Here is a 16,352-nt window from a genome sequence, read left to right as displayed (position 1 = left end):
GGAGTGATGAGAAAAGAGGTAGTCTCCAGTTCAGCTTTGAAGTGATCCTCTTCTTTGTTTAGTTCCATTGACCAAACAGTAGCCCAGGTGAAGTGGATTACTGCGGAGCAGAAGCAGCAAGCTGATGAAGCAGAGATTCCCCAGAAAAGCCAAAGGGTTCAGTTGGGTCTGTTTTCACTTCTGCAGATCCTGTGTAAAGTATTCAGTGCTCAGTACCTGAAGACCTCACTCTTCATGGCCCTATACAATGTGCTCTTGTTTTGCAGTCTGTATTTGAGGATGTAATTCATGCAGGTCAGTAGGCCACAAAAGAAATTCTGTTTTAAGAAAAAGGAAGTAAAAAGGTTTTACTGTGAGACTGAGTCAAGTTCTCAAGCTTGGAGACGCTGATCCCACTTCTTTTTTGTGCGGGTGAGTGTCAGGTTACAAGGAGCCAATCCCCACCCTGTGAGGAATTGGGGCCATATCTGTACAATTGATGAAAGCTGATTGATATTGTGAAATTGTATTATGAAAAAAGTTGAGGTATGAGTCTGTGTCTGTCTCTCTCTCTCAAAATGTGGATTCATATAGAATGTATGTGGATCCACCATTGTTGATAGGACCTGTAGCATGTATACCCCAGATAAATAACACCCCAAAAATTTTACATTAAAAACTCAGTATCTTCTCCAGACTATATTGAGCATAGTGCTTTATGAGCGCAACTCGTATTTTCTTATGGTTGGATCGTTCTTCATAAAAGTCATCTCCCAGGTATAGAACATGAGTCAATTAATCCCATGAAGAATTTCATTGGTCAGGTTGATTATGGTATTCTTTGGTCTCACCTGTCATTCCTGTCAGAAAAACTCATATTTCAGAAATAAGCTGAACAGGTTGAATTCTAATTGCAGATGAATACTTGGACAGCTCTGCTAAGCTTAATGCAGCCATTTAGCACAGGATTTAAATGGTCCTATAACTGAGATTGGAATTAATCCTCATTCTCTCTGAGTAGTAACCTAGAGCCAGTAGAAACCCACAGCCAGCTGAAAGATCAACCCCTATTTTAAACCCCCTACCTAGCAGCCCCTAAAAATTCAATTCCCCTGGAGGCAGGATGAACATATCTGCACGCAAATCAGGCCACTACCAATAGAGTCAGCATCTTGAAAAAAGACATTATTGTCCTCACCTGCTGGAGCATCTGTATTGCCACAGCTCTGATCGGAGGCCTGGACCAAGAAGGCACCACAAGAGTTCATCAGTTTCTGCACATCGGAGATCGGATTTATAGTCTCTGCAGAAGGTGAAGTCTGTCTTGCTGCTTTTATAATGACCAAGGACTGCAGGAAAATAACTTGAGGTAAAGTTTAAAAAACAAAGCAGCAACCCTAAATGCATTCTTCATACCTCAGTCTACTGCTTTTTGTGCACAGGCTACATAGCTATCCAGTGGATAACCATGAGTCCTTCATTACCCTGAAGTATGAAGGAAGTGTCAGCTAGCTATGCCTCTGCCAGTTGTTCCTCCCTGACCCCCTTTATGCACTTCATTAACCAGACCAAGAGCACAGTGGGCTAAGAGGGCAAAGGCCAAGCTATTACCTCCTGCCGCTGAATTTCTTTCTTTGTGAACACCTTGCTCTCGCGGTGTTTGGAGTGCACGTCTATAGCATGTATATTAGATACAGAGACAACCTTAGTTACCCTATTGTTTGAGTCCCTCATGCACTTCGGTGCTGTTCACTAAAAGTTTTGTACATGGACGGTGGGTGCTCGCAATGCTACGAGTCCCTGTTTTCTTTTTATTTTTTTGGTTTCTATAATGTAACCTGCTGGCACAATTTTTTCCCCTCCTCAAGTCATTTGTCTCCCTGAAGTGTCTGGCTGAATTTTTCTTGCAAGATGAATTATTACTGGATGTGGTGGATAAAGGCTTTGATGTGGACAGCGGTCATCAGAGTTAAATAGGAGGGAAGCTGCTCTGTTTAACTGATCTCAATAGCCTCAGTCCAGCAAAGCACTTACGCTCCTGCTTAACTTTAAACCTAACTACTTCGAGCACGTGAGTAGTTCTACTGAATGTAAGCACATGCTTTGGCGCTTTGTATCCAAATCTTTGAAAACCTGTTTCAGCAGCCAAAAGATTTGGGGACAAATATCTGAGGAAACAACTGGATGGCACAAAAGGGTGTCTGAAATCCGTGCAGTTGACATGGATGGATGTGGGATCTTTCAAAAGACACCTTAAAACTGGGGTGATGTCTACTTTTGCATGACTGTAGGATTTTTTGAAAGAATATGCTTTCAGCCTAGTGCCCTCATTAAAAACAAACCAACTTTCCCTGCCTTGGTTTTGAGCTGATGTTCTGCTGGGCTGCCCTCGTTCACCCCAAATCTGGTCGTATGCTTACTTAGTGCCCAGTCTGGTTTCCACCTGGCAATCAATAGGCATTTTTACTTTGAGGTAATAGTTTGTAAGGTACTTTGGGATCCTGTGAGGGTAAAAGACGTACATTAATGTAAAAGCCTGTTACTGTAAAAACCCTGTTCTCCATGCTGTGCTTTTATTTTCACCTTTGACTGTTTCCATTTGAACAGGTGAGTGCTATAGAAGATGGGACATTCTCTTGGTCTTTGTTGGATTCTCCGTGTCTCAGAAGGTACTTCCGTGCTGTCACTTAAGGGGAGATCTCTCAATTAGTTACAGGCAAAGAGCAGCTACTAGCAATCATGGAAGTTATGCACCTACATATAAATGATTTTCAGCCCAGCCAATGGTCAGGCAGAAGTCAGACTTCCTTGGTAAGATTAACAATAATAACTAGGACCCTACAAAATTCCCAGTCCATTTTGGTCAATTTCATGGTCACAGGATTTTTAAAATGATACATGTCACTATTTTGGATATTTAAATCTGAAATTTCATGGGTGTTGTAATTGTAGGGGTCCTGACCCAAAAAGGAGTTGTGGGGGATCACAAGTTTACTGTAGGGTGGGGGGGTTGTGGTACTGCTATCCTTCTGTGCTGCTGCTGGCAGGGCCCTATCTTCAGAGCTGGGCCCCCGGACAACAGCCACCGCTCTCCAGTCACCCAGCTCTGAAGGCAGTGCAGAAGTAAGGGTGGCAATACTGTGACCCTCCCCCGCAAAATAACCTTGCGACCCTCCCCCTTCCACTGCAACTTCCTTTTGGGTCAGGACCCCCAATTTGAGAAATGCTAGTTCCCCCCATGAAATCTGTATAGTACAGTAACTCCTTGCTTAACGTTGTAGTTATGTTCCTGAAAAATGAGACTTTAAGCGAAACGATGTTAAGCAAATCCAATTTCTCCATAAGAATTAATGTAAATGGGGGGGGTTAAGTTCCAGGGAAATTTTTTTCACCAGACACAGACACGCACGCTTTTAAACAAACCATGTAATACTGTGCACAGCAATGATGATTGTGAAGCTTGGTTGAGGTGGTGGAGTCAGAGGGTGGGATATTTCCCAGGGAATGCCTTGCTGCTAAATGATGAACTAGCAATTGGCTGAGCCCTCAAGGGTTAAAACATCGTTGTTAATGTAGCCTCACTCTACGATGCAGCACGAATGGAGGGAGGGGAGACAGCATGGCAGACAGAGACGCACCCTGTATGTGTGTGTGAGAGAGAGAGAGAGAGAGAGAGATGCGCATTGCTCCTTTAAGTATGCTGACCCCACTCTTAAGTACATTTCCTTTTTAAGTAGATCAGCGATCTCCCTCTGTCCTGAGTCCTGTCCTGTGTCCACCCTGCTCTATGGAGATGGGGTAAGCAGAGTGCAGGAGTAGGGGGGAGGGAGACACCCTGACATTAGGCCCTCCCCACCCCAACCCACACACACCCACATGCAGCAAGCAGGAGGCTCCCGGGAACAGCTCCAAGGCAGAGGGCAGGAGCAGCACACAGCAGTGTGGGGCGGGACAGCTAAACTGCCAGCAATTGATAGCCTGCTGGGCAGCTGCTGCACAAGGAACTTAAGGGGCTGCTGGTCCACCCTGGTTCCAAGCCCCCCCAGCTAGCTCCACCGGGCTGCTCTTTCTGCAAGCAGTGGACAATGCAGGCGGCTGCCAAATGTTATAAGGGAGCATTGCGCAACTTTAAACGAGCATGTTCCCTAATTGATCAGCAACATAATGAAACAACGTTAACTGGGACAACTTGAAGTGAGGAGTTACTGTGTAGGGTTAAAGCAGACAAAAGACCAGATTTTATGGGGGGAGACCAGATTTCACCATCCATGACGTGTTTTTCATGGCTGTGAATTTGGTAGGGCCCTAATAACTGACCGCTGCCTCTCTTCCAAACCACTCTGCCTCACTTTTACTAGCACTAGAGAAGAGAAAGGGGTCTGATTCAGGAGACAGGTAAAAGAATAATAAACTGAGTGCAGGCTGAAGGGACCTGGGCTGCTGCTGCTAAGTCAAATTAAATCTTCCTTGAATATCATCTGTTTTCTTAGTAGTAATAATAATAGCAAGTTCTTAGTGCCTTTTACATATCAGTGGATCTCAAAATGCTTTACAAAGGTCAGTATTTTACAGATGAGGAAACTGATGTACTGGGAGGTGAAAGATTTGCTCAGGCCGCGGCAGAGCCAGGAATATAAACCAGGTTTCCTGAATCCTAATCCAGTATTTTAGCAAGTAGGCAAACCTGCCTCCTATTTAACTGGGTATGGCTAGCTTGCTACAAAACCCTAAAACACAAAGTGGAATTTTTCCCCCCAGGTGTAGAAATATTTTATTGTTTAATGGAAAATGTTGCTTAGAAATTGTTAGCATTTGTTGAGTGGCATGTATTTTATGAAAGAATTTGAACCTATGGTTTTGACAAATTGTTGGGCTAGATTATTTCTTGACACCACTCCTCTGCCAGTGCGGGGGAAAAGGGACTAAATTTCAGTTGAAATGCAATGTCAGGAACTATGCACTATATCAGTCTTACAAATAAAGAGTTTGACAAAGCTACCAAAATTAATTTCCTTAGTCTTGTAACAAAAAGTATAATCCTATCTTCTTACTAGAATCTACATATTCATGAATATACTTCCCTGAATTTCCTGTTTCAATATACTCCTTGTTGCTGTATTTTTGATTGAAGAGACTATACCTATTTCATTCTTGCTAGAAGTGAGAATAATATATCATCTTAATTTCTTCACTGGGATTAAAGAAAATGACCCTGAAAAGCTACTTTGTAATCAGAGGAAATGTAACAATTCAGCCATATCTCCAGAGTAATAAATATTCAGTACAATAGTTCAAGCTGAAATGGTAAATTGAGGTTGTGCTCACAAAGTATAGTGATAGTAACGCTGCAAGGATCTGAAAGAGTTTTATTAACTTGTAAGGAAGATAATTAGTCTAAAATGTCATTGTTTGTTAAATGTTAAGCAAAAATAAGCAATGCATGGAATCCAGATTTGTGTGCTCCTGTTAATTAGGCTGTTCTGGGGTTCAGCACAGGAATACACTTCACTTAACCTTTTTATTTCTTTTAAATGTTCCATTTGGTAATTCCTGCGTCACTGAAGCTGTTCTAGTTAGTGCACAGCACAGAAATCTGTTCTGAAGCTGGAAAACAAAACTGAAAAAAGAATAACTCAATCTCTAGGTCTCTCTCCGGTATTTGCCTGAGACATCTTTCTTAGGAAAAGGACATGAACATCACCCAACAACCCTGTCCTCTTAAACTTTCCTTCCTGCTTTTTCACCCAACCTTCAAGCCATAATAAAATTTCAGTAGTACATAAACTGCTTTATACACTTGGTTTAACTTTTGTATGCAACAGATTTAAGTTCCTTATTTATGCCTAGGTAGTGGCGGGGGAGGGGGCGTTTGTTCACATTATCAGTAGGGTCATAAAATCAGGCACTTGTATTTATTTTAAAAATGGTGTTTCATCACCATGATCAACCCCTTCTCCAAAGTCCCTTCTTTTTCAACTGTTCTTTTCCTAGACTCTTGAGACCTAGTAGTATTTGGTCCTGCTGCATTCGCCAAACCAGTTAGAATATCTGTTCTGCTTTCAAAAGCCTGGTCGCCTCTGTGAGTCACTGGGCTACAAACCTGCACAGATTAAAAAATTACACAGTTGAGAAAGATTCGTTTTTATTTCATATGGGAGAGTGTTAGGTGAGCAGCTTACGGACATTTTTTAAATGACTAACATATTCATTAAAATCTGCATGGGATTGAAAACACTTGTGTCGTCATTTGTTACCAATAAAAATGCTATTCATTGTCCATTAGAACATTACCTGTCTAGTATGATTTTTTTGGCATTCCTAGAAATATCCACAGCACTCCCATAAATGTTGCAATGTGTATTTTACCATTATTTATATTCTAAACAGAGCCGATTGGAAAGCTCAGTTATTTTGCCATAAATGCGTAAGATGTGAGTCCATATTTTTTATGCCTACTTTAGAATTCTAACGGGCTCATCTGATTAATTGGACATAACTGAGTTTTTGGTATTTCATTTTGAAAACTAAGCCAATTAATTTGGAGCTGCATAAAACATTATACAGCATTCATTGCTCCCTCGAGAGAGTGACGACAAACTTGGTAACTAACATTCAGTTGCAACCATAATTTAATATGCTCCAATGACTGAATGTGAAAACAGGACTCTTTCTCCATAGCCACCATCTCAGCTATAGCCTGTGATATACACCGGCATAGATGTATTATTTTCCAAATACACCAAGGCAGTTTCCCTTCACATATCCAGTGTAGTTTGGGGCTCAGTTTCAAATAAGATTTGGTTACATATCAGGCATTTTCTAGCCAAACCGATGTAGCTGAATTAAGAACAGATCTGTTATCTCAGATGATGCTGGTAGTATAGTGTCTTCCTTGGGTGACAATCAGACAAGGCCTGATTCTTCAACCAGTCTGTAGAACAGTCCCTTCTGAGCTATTAATTTCTCTGGAGAATCAAATTCAGCAACCTGACCGTTTTCCAAGACACAAATCCTGTGAATATTAAAAAAGCAATGTAAGCACTAGGATACACAACAGTCACACTGAACTCAAACAATATCTAAGCTACCATTATTCGAGCATGCCTCAGTTCCACCCCTATACCCCCCAGGGTTATTTCTTGGAACCATTTGTAGGATAGTGGGCTTCTGAAGAGAGCTACTCATGATGGGATACTCCCTTGGAGAGACTAGGAATGGAGTAAATCTGGACTTTAATTCTTTGGTTTAACTCCAAACCACCGAGTTGTAACCGAGCAGGGGAGAGGAGCTCCAGTGAGGAGACATTCAGCAGTTATGATTTATCTGTGAGTGGGCAAAAAAGGGCTATGTAGAGCACAAAATGGACACGGATCTCACTTTCCCTCTGATTAACCCGTGGTTAATGGCAAGAAGGCCCATCCTAAGCAGAGCCTTGGATGAGGTAAACAAAAAACAGACAGAAATGAGACCTAAGTGGCTCCAAGGAGATGTCACTCTCTAAAATGCTACAGGTTCTGTCCAGTTTATAAAGCCTGCCTCTGTCTTTCTCTAGCCTTGTGAAAATGAACGTGAACAACTATGCCAGTGAAAGGTTACCTGTCGTAATCTAGAATGGTGTTTATACGGTGAGCTATTGTTAACACAGTCCACTCTTTGAACTGAGTCCTTATGGTCGATTGAATCTGAAGATCAATTTCCAGATCCACCGCTGCAGTGGCCTCATCTAGCACCAGGATTTGGGCTTTCCGCAGGAGTGCCCTGGCCAGACAAACGAGCTGCTTCTGACCAACACTGAAAGCAAGAAGGGCAGGTGGTGAACTAACAGGCTGTTGCTTTTCCTCGGGTTTAATCATAGAAGATTAGGGTTGGAAGAGACTTCAGGAGGTCATCTAGTGCAACCCCCTGTGCAAAGCAATGATGAGTCTGAAAACAGCATAGCAGCTGCTGGCTGCCTTTCTCCAGTGAGGCAGGTGCTGGGAATGTCCGGAGTGCACCTGGTCTGGTTCTGGGGCGAAGACCGAGGGGCCCCATGTGCAACACGTGGTGCTGGTAGCACTGCAGAGAGCAGCATGAAGCGAGCCAAAGAAACGAGGGGATTATTTGTATTGCAGTAGCATCCAGGAGCCCCTGTCCTGGGCCAGGAGCCCACGGTGCTAGGTGTTGTACAAACACGGAACAGACTGCCCTCCACCCCCAAGAGAGTTTACAATCTAAGCAGTTCCACAGTGCTAAGGATTATACTGCTATAGCAAGATGGCTCTGTGCTGACTATTGCTTTTACTAAATTAGATTTTTCTGTTTAAGTGGTTTAACTTAATTTAGGACCTTTTACAAATTGTGCACCCTCCGACACAATGTGCACTGCCTTTCTCTTTTTGCATTTATGGTACCTCAGGTTTTCCCCTCGCTCAGAGCACTCATGGTTCAATTGATCAGGCAGCTCCAAAACGAAGTTCTTGAGCTGAATCAGTTCCAAAACTGTCCAAATGGCTTCATCCGAGTGCTGGTTAAAAGGATCGAGGTTCATTCGTAGAGAACCAGCAAACAAAACTGGATCCTGAGTAGAGAGACAGCATAAAAGATTCTTGAAATGATTGTTACAAAACAACATAGCTCCTTAACTTCCTTCCACTGCAGGAATCCCAGGGCAAAATGCTACAGCCAGTGTTATGTGGAAGATCTCAGTGTGGTTACAGTGGTTACTTTTACCTTTTAAAAGCAATGAATTTACCTCTCTGTGACCTGTTTAAGCCTTCCTGCGTGTCATGGACATAAATGGAAATACCCTACAGAATTGATAAATGCCTTTAGAAATTAACTTCATACCTGGGGGATAATAGTTATTTTGGCTCTAAGATCCTGGAGGCCTATTTGGGCAATATTCACTCCATCAATTAAGATCTTGCCTTCTGCAGCTTCTATTAATCTCAAAAGACCCATGGCAAGAGTTGATTTCCCAGCTCCTGTTCTTCCAGCTATGCCAATCTAAAAAAATACAATGAAGGTTAGAATCAGAGAATATCAGGGTTAGAAGGGACCTCAGGAGGTCATCTAGTCCAACCCCCCCTGCTCAAAGCAGGACCAATCCCCAACTAAATCATCCTAGCCAGGGCTTTGTCAAGCCTGACCTTAAAAATTCCTAAGGAAGGAGATTCCACCACCTCCCTAGGTAACGCATTCCAGTGTTTCACCACCCTCCTAGTGAAAAAGTTTTTCCTAATATCCAACCTAAACCTCCCCCACTGCAACTTGAGACCATTACTCCTTGTTCTGTCATCTGCTACCACTGAGAACAGTCTAGATCCATCCTCTTTGGAACCACCTTTAGGTAGTTGAAAGCAGCTATCAAATCCCCCCTCATTCTTCTCTTCCGCAGACTAAACAATCCCAGTTCCCTCAGCCTCTCCTCATAAGTCATGTGTTCCAGTCCCATAATCATTTTTGTTGCCCTCCGCTGGACGTTTTCCAATTTTTTTCCACATCCTTTTTGTAGTGTGGAGCCCAAAACTGGACACAGTACTCCCAGATGAGGCCTCACCAATGTCAAATAGAGGGGAACCATCACGTCCCTCGATCTGCTGGCAATGCCCCATCTTATACATCCCAAAATGCCATTGGCCTTCTTGGCAACAACAGCACACTGTTGACTCTCATCCAGCTTCTCGTCCACTGTAACCCCTAGGTCCTTTTCTGCAGAACTGCTGCCTAGCCATTCGGTCCCTAGTCTGTAGTGGTGCATGGGATTCTTTCGTCCTAAGTGCAGGACTCTGCGCTTGTCCTTTTTGAACTTCATCAGATTTCTTTTGGCCCAATCCTCTAATTTGTCTAATTTGTCCCTCTGTATCCTATCCCTACCCTCCAGCATAACTACCTCTCCTCCCAGTTTAGTGTCATCTGCAAACTTGCTGAGGGTGCAATCCACATTATCCTCCAGATCATTAATGAAGATATTGAACAAAACCGGTCCGAGGACCGACCCTTGGGGCACTCCATTTGATACTGGCTGCCAACTCAACATGGAGCCATTGATCACTACCCGTTGAGCCCGACAATCTAGCCAGCTTTCTATCCACCTTATAGTCCATTCATCCAGCCCATACTTCTTTAACTTGCTGGCAAGAATACTGTGGGAGACCATGTCAAAAGCTTTGCTAAAGTCAAGGAACAACATGTCCACTGCTTTCCCCTCATCCACAGAGCCAGTTATCTCAACATAGAAGGCAATTAGATTAGTCAGGCATGACTTGCCCTTGGTGAATCCATGCTGACTGTTCCTGATCACTTTCCTCTCCTCTAAGTGCTTCAGAATTGATTCCTTGAGGACCTGCTCCATGATTTTTCCAGGGACTGTGGTGCGGCTGACTGGCCTGCAGTTCCCAGGATGATCCTCCTTCCCTTTTTTTAAAGATGGGCACTACATTAGCCTTTTTCCAGTCATATGGGACCTCCCCTGATCACCATGAGTTTTCAAAGATAATGGCCAAGGTTTAGGATGTATGTTTTACACCATTTGGCTCATAGCCATAGTTAAATTTTAGGACCATGGAATTGCCAGGTAACAAACTGCTGGTTAAATTTGTCCAGCCTTTGACCATATCAGTTAGAGAAAAACACCTCATTAAGCACTTATTCCTTCAGTTCCATGCCCTGGATACAGTGGTGGTGCTGACACATGGACTTATAACTTTCCTTTGCATTTTTCAACTACAAGCTATTCTCCCTTCATCTGCTGCTCTCCTTGGGCCTCTTTGAGAGCCATCCAATATCTTTCATCAGATTACAAAGTAAAGGCACTATTCCTTTGCTTAATGGTGGAGAAGACAAGTGGATCTGTGTCTAACAGCCTATCCTATGTAGATCCTGGGTGCAATATCTGCCAGTCTTTCCTGTTCCAGGCCAGGGGATTTAATTCCTTTTCAATGCAGCCTCATGGAATAGCTGTTGAGGACTGGCATGAATTGGCATCACTTTTGGTTACAGTTTGGGGGTACACATGATCAGCCATGTGGATTCCAGCATAAATTCAACACACAGTCATTAGGACCAGGACACATGTGAGTTGAAGGGATCTGACTGTTTCTCCAAGAACCTTTGGCCTCACATTGTCAAAATATTCACCTAACATTCTTACAGTTGGGTAACAACCCATAGGGAACTTTCCAATTGTTTTTTATTGGAGAGGGAAATCATTAAAAGCCTTAAATGGAGAAAAAAACGAATAGCTGCCAAATATAAAGGAGCTTTGATGTTATACTAGATTAAAATAAACATCAAATTCCTTTAGAGCTGCTCTGCCAACTTCGTATAAAATAACAGGATCTGACTCACCAGAATTCCTAACACACAGCATCAAAACTGAAAACTAAGCCATATATTAAGAAGGGGTTCCTCAGTGCGCTAGGAGACTATGAAGGCCAAACATCCTGTGTGTTCAAGCCCTAAACTCTTTGAGACAGGGGTTGTTTTCAGTTTTGTAGCAGCTGCCTATTGTAAAGCACTATTTACACTTGCAGCCCCAAAGAAATAAATGGCCTTGCTTACCTTCTCTTGCCCATTTATTTTTAGATTGATGTTTTTCAGTGCGAACTCTAAATTTGGCCTGTACTGCACACTATAGTTTCTAAATTCAATTGCTGCTGCAGTTGGCCAAGCCTGACTTGCAGAATTACTGCCCAGAGTCCAGGGAGCCTGTGTAAAAGAGAAACAAACAGCACCTTCGTAAGCTGTTTTAAGACTTCAAGTAATATGGCTATAATCAAAATGGAAAACTTCTCAAAGCATGCGTGTCAACATTCTTTCTGGATCTCTCTTTACAAGCTTCTTTAGAGGCAGCATTTATTCTTCATACAGGAATTGTTGAAATTAAAATTAGTTTCTTTATGCAAAAATCCAGATTACTTTATTAACTGAAGTTTGGGTATCAGCATTTGTATATACATCAGATTAATTACAGGTTTCAGAGTAACAGCCGTGTTAGTCTGTATTCGCAAAAAGAAAAGGAGTACTTGTGGCACCTTAGAGACTAACCAATTTATTTGAGCATAAGCTTCAAATAAATTGGTTAGTCTCTAAAGTGCCACAAGTACTCCTTTTCTTTTTGCAGATTACATTATCAGGAAACCATACAGACCGTTCTAACTATACTCAGATTAATAGATCCTCACAAATGTCCCTTTGTGAAAATCTGCTCTGACACTCTCAGTTCAATCTGTGGTGATATGATAAACATGAAGAGATAGTACCTGTTCATTTTTAATGATTGAGATTCTCAGTCATTAAAAGGCCAGCAACTGTCAACACTTAAAACATCAGATCTGAGATGCCACAATTAGCCCCTATTCTAAGCATGGAGAAAACCTTACAGTGTATTCCACGGATGTGATAACTGTTAACAAATTATACTTTTTTTAAAATGCCAACTACAGCTTCACTGGTTTAAGGAAATAAATTAAGCAGAGGTTATAAAGAACACCTAGTTATTTTAAAGTAACCTAACCGGGTCTCTGGGAATTTAAAATGGGGAGGTGTTGATCCTTCAAATAGAAAAATTGCTGATCTGGTTTGTGACAAATTCCAGTTCAAAGGGTGAGAACAATGGTTGGTTAGTTACCTCTTTTGGAGTTTTTGAATACTCTCTCACTCTCTCCACGGAAACAATGTTGTTTTCTATTTCTGTCCAGGAGCGCACCATCCAGTTCAAAATGCCCGTTATCTACAAAAGGAAAGAGGACTGGCTAGAAATGAAATACAGACTTTGACCCTGTTCTTACAAAGTACTTGGCACTTTGTAGGATCAGGCCCAGTGTTTGCACAGGGGACCTCCCGGGATAAGCTATTAAGAGAGTGTCTACAAATTTGTTTTGCAAGACAAAATAAAATAAAATAAATCCTGATGACACCAGGCCTCTCTGGAAAAGGGAACATGAAATTTTGCCAGGCCACGTTGGAGGAGCTTTGTCAGCTCGCCCTGACGCTACCTTAGTGCCAATTTACCAAGAATTAGATGTTACTGCCTGTCTGTCTTCCAGCTCTTAAAAGATTAAAACAGTTCAAGATAATCTGCAACTAGTCACATGAACATGGAAAATAGACACTGAAGAAAACCATTTGGCTGTTAAACTACAGTGACCATTTAAGCTTAAATTCAAATGAACAAGATGGATGTTGCATGTATTTGAGACTCGTGTAAGGTCCTATAGTCTATAAATAATAGTGACAGGGTTACTGAGACTAAAAAAATAAGGAAGTCTATAAAAACTAGCTTAATATCTGGAAAGGAATAGAAATATTTCCAAGCTTTTTTTCAAAAGTCAATGGAAGCATCTTGTTTAAAATAATAAAAAATTCCCTTCCAGTATTTGCAACTCAAATGTTGCACAATTGTGCTGGTACTTGAGAGTTTGATATTGCCTAGGAAATCTTAAGAGTAGGAGGCTGGTTAATCTATTCTCATTGTCCAAGCTGAGAAATGTCCAACATAAACGGCACAACTAGTGGAAAGGAAATTAGGGTCTTTAAAATTCTTCCAGTTTTAATTCTCTAGAGCCTGATGCTAGCAATCTATGTGCTAATCAAATGACTGAGGGCTGCAGGATTGGATCCTTACAGAGTTATCTGTGATAGAGGTAAGGATTTTAAAAAATGATTTGTAACCTGACAGTCCCTTCTGATGAGATAGCAAAATCATGCACTGCTGCTTTGCATTACCTGAAGAGCACCCGAAATGGAAAAGCCAACAATCCCTGGACTAAGATGTGTTTTGCTAATCACAGCAAACAGGGCTGCAAACAACACGATACCATTACCTAGAAACTCTAGGTTTGTAGCAAGCCACCTGCAAGCAAAGAGGAGAGGATTTAGCCCACCTCCATTCTCTTTACGTTCTTGTTTCCTCTCAATTTCATATACCATCTGCAACTATTTTTGTAAAATGGTTTTGGAGCCTTCTCCGGAAAGGGTGTTAAATAAGGTCATTATGATCATGGGGTTGGCTTTTTCCCATAACCACTAGCAAGCCTCTGGAATTGACAGCCGTGCTGGTCTGTAAATGGCCCATGCTCTGTGCCACAGCTTTTCCACTGAGCAGCTTTGGTTCAGAGCCTGGAATTGTTGCTCTGAGCCTGGCACCAGTCACGAATGGCTCATCCCTTGGCGTTAGTTCTGATGTAAGCTGGGTCTGAAGGAGTTCCCCCCCGGCATCTAGTGATGCACTAGGGGTGGGGGGCGAGACTTCAAGATCAGAGCTTGTTTGCATAGACATGCCTGCTCTGCCTCAGTGCCCAGCATGATGGAGCTGCTTTGCCAAAGTGATCAATTTTGGCTGGTTTGGGTTACAAATCACTCTAGTATTCAAATGCAGGGATAATGAAATGTTGTAATCCATATTGTATGAGTAAAGGGCAGCAGAACTGTGCTTAGCATGCCCTGATTGAGGGGATCACCCTAAACTGAACCTCTCTTGCTAAGCAGGGGGTAGGATGCCAAATTCCAGTGATGAGTGGATGAGGACAAGTGTTCCTAACTGGTAGCGTGGACGCTGCCTAAAGAGTCCTAGACACTTTTTGACCTTCCCCTCTCCAGCGTTTAATGACAGAGCTGCTTAGACTCAATTAAGAGGCCTTGTTTCCAGGTGGTGATTCCTAAAGCTTGTCCTCACTGCTGAGCAAGTGTAAGGCTAAGCCCTGGATCTTGTGTGGGAACAGGTAAAGGCAACACAGAAACTGCCCTGGCAGTGAGGTTCCCTGCTACCTGCTGAAATCACTGAGAGCTGGGTGAAGTGGTGGAACCTCAGAATGTGACATTGCAGAAGCTCAGCAGCACCGAGATGGCGGACAGTGGGAGTGGCGGCAGAGAGTCAGAGGTAGCAGTGGGAGGCGACTAGCAGCAGCAGAGAGTGGTGAACCCCACCCCCTCATGAATGCACCTCTGAACTCTGGGTCTTTGCTAACCAAGGACCATCAACTGTGAGTGGGGTGCCAGGGAGGGAAAGGGGAGTGGTGTGTTAAGGGACATTTGTTCATTGGACTTTGTGACGTTATCTGATTAAAATATGACCATGCAAAATCACAGTTGCTACCATTGTTATATAATTGCAACGAATCTTTTATCAAGTATGACACGTGGCCAGATAGGGTTAAGCAGCTTGCAAGATAAATGGCCCAAAGTCAACCATTAGAGACGTGTTAAAGTATGTGAAAGGTAATTAGGGCCACTCCATGCTAGATAAGCTAGAACTTTGAAATGCAAACCTGTATTATTAGAGAATTGGAGGTGATACTAAACATATGTGTGTACTTAAGTCTTGTAGCATGTTAGCCATGTAAACAGACAGTTCCTGTCTGTCTCTATAGCTATTGATTCAGAGCTCAAAAGGACATGTTAACATTTAAATGAACTGTAAACATAGTAACATCACTGTATTCATCGCTCTTTGAAATGTATATCAAATCATCTGTTAATCTGTGTGGCTAATTACCGGCAATGTTTAAGAAACAGGTCTACTTCAAAATCCCCATGATTGCCTATTGTTCGCTGAAGGACGCTGACTGTCAAAGAAGGCCTGAAACGGTCTAAAGATGCCTTGGGTCCCAATCCTTTGGATCTCAGATCTGCTTGATGCTTCATGCAGGGGAAGTTTAAGCCCAAAATTGAGATCTCCAGTCCTAATCTGGAATCACCCTGAATATGAACATTGGACTATAACCTATGGAATATTTCTGAAAGAACTCTTTAACTACAAAGCTCACCATCTCTGCTATGAATTTGATCTCAAGAACGGTACTCATGTTTGTATGTATACTGATCTTTTAACCATACTCTTTTCTTAATAAATTTTAGTTTAGTTAATAAGAATTGGCTGTAAGCGTGTATTTGGGTAAGACCTGAAATATTCATTAACCTGGGAGGTAATGTGTCCGATCGTTTGGGATTGGTAGAACCTTTTTATATGATTTAAGATTTTCAGTAATCCAAATCAAATGTGATGTGGTATCTGGGTGGAGACCTAAGGCTGTGGTGTTGGCTTCTGGGTAACCAGCGAGGTATCATAGAAGATGTTTTATGCTGGGTTGGTGAATCTAAGCATTGGAAATCCACCAGCTTTGGGGATTGTCTGCCCCATTCTTTGCTGTTCATCCTAACTGAGTGACCTCAGTTGGCTCCCCTGGGACTCCGGTCACAGATTTTCACACCACAAGGGGAGAAACTGAGGCAAAGGATGCTGCCCAACACACTGTGGGGGGAGTGTTTGCATATGGTCACATGCTTTTGTATTGAGGTTGTGGTGGTTTCCCAAATTTAATGTTGGACCCTCTTTTCCCTTTTAATCAAAGTTGTATTTTGTTGTACACAGACTCAGTGCTGGTGTGACAGGG

General features: G+C 42.4%; 1 protein-coding gene across 1 annotated transcript in view; it reads right to left on the bottom strand.

The window, feature by feature from the left end:
* Window positions 1-6,104: 6,104 nt before the first annotated feature.
* Window positions 6,105-16,352, bottom strand: part of ABCC6 (ATP binding cassette subfamily C member 6) — a gene marked incomplete at its 5' end in the record, with an annotated part of 52,986 nt that continues 42,738 nt past the window's right edge. Inside the window, 7 exon segments of the mRNA XM_084641928.1 lie at window positions 6,105-6,991; window positions 7,576-7,770; window positions 8,370-8,536; window positions 8,806-8,964; window positions 11,521-11,667; window positions 12,590-12,691; window positions 13,687-13,813. Of these exon segments, the coding sequence (XP_084498054.1) occupies window positions 6,883-6,991; window positions 7,576-7,770; window positions 8,370-8,536; window positions 8,806-8,964; window positions 11,521-11,667; window positions 12,590-12,691; window positions 13,687-13,813 (1,006 nt within the window). The 3' untranslated portion in view covers window positions 6,105-6,882.

Source organism: Lepidochelys olivacea, assembly GCF_965140295.1.
Source record: "Lepidochelys olivacea isolate rLepOli2 genome assembly, chromosome: 10".
NCBI lineage: Eukaryota > Metazoa > Chordata > Testudines > Cheloniidae > Lepidochelys > Lepidochelys olivacea.
The sequence above is the reverse complement of the archived record's forward strand: the minus strand, read 5'-3'. Positions and strand labels throughout refer to the sequence as shown.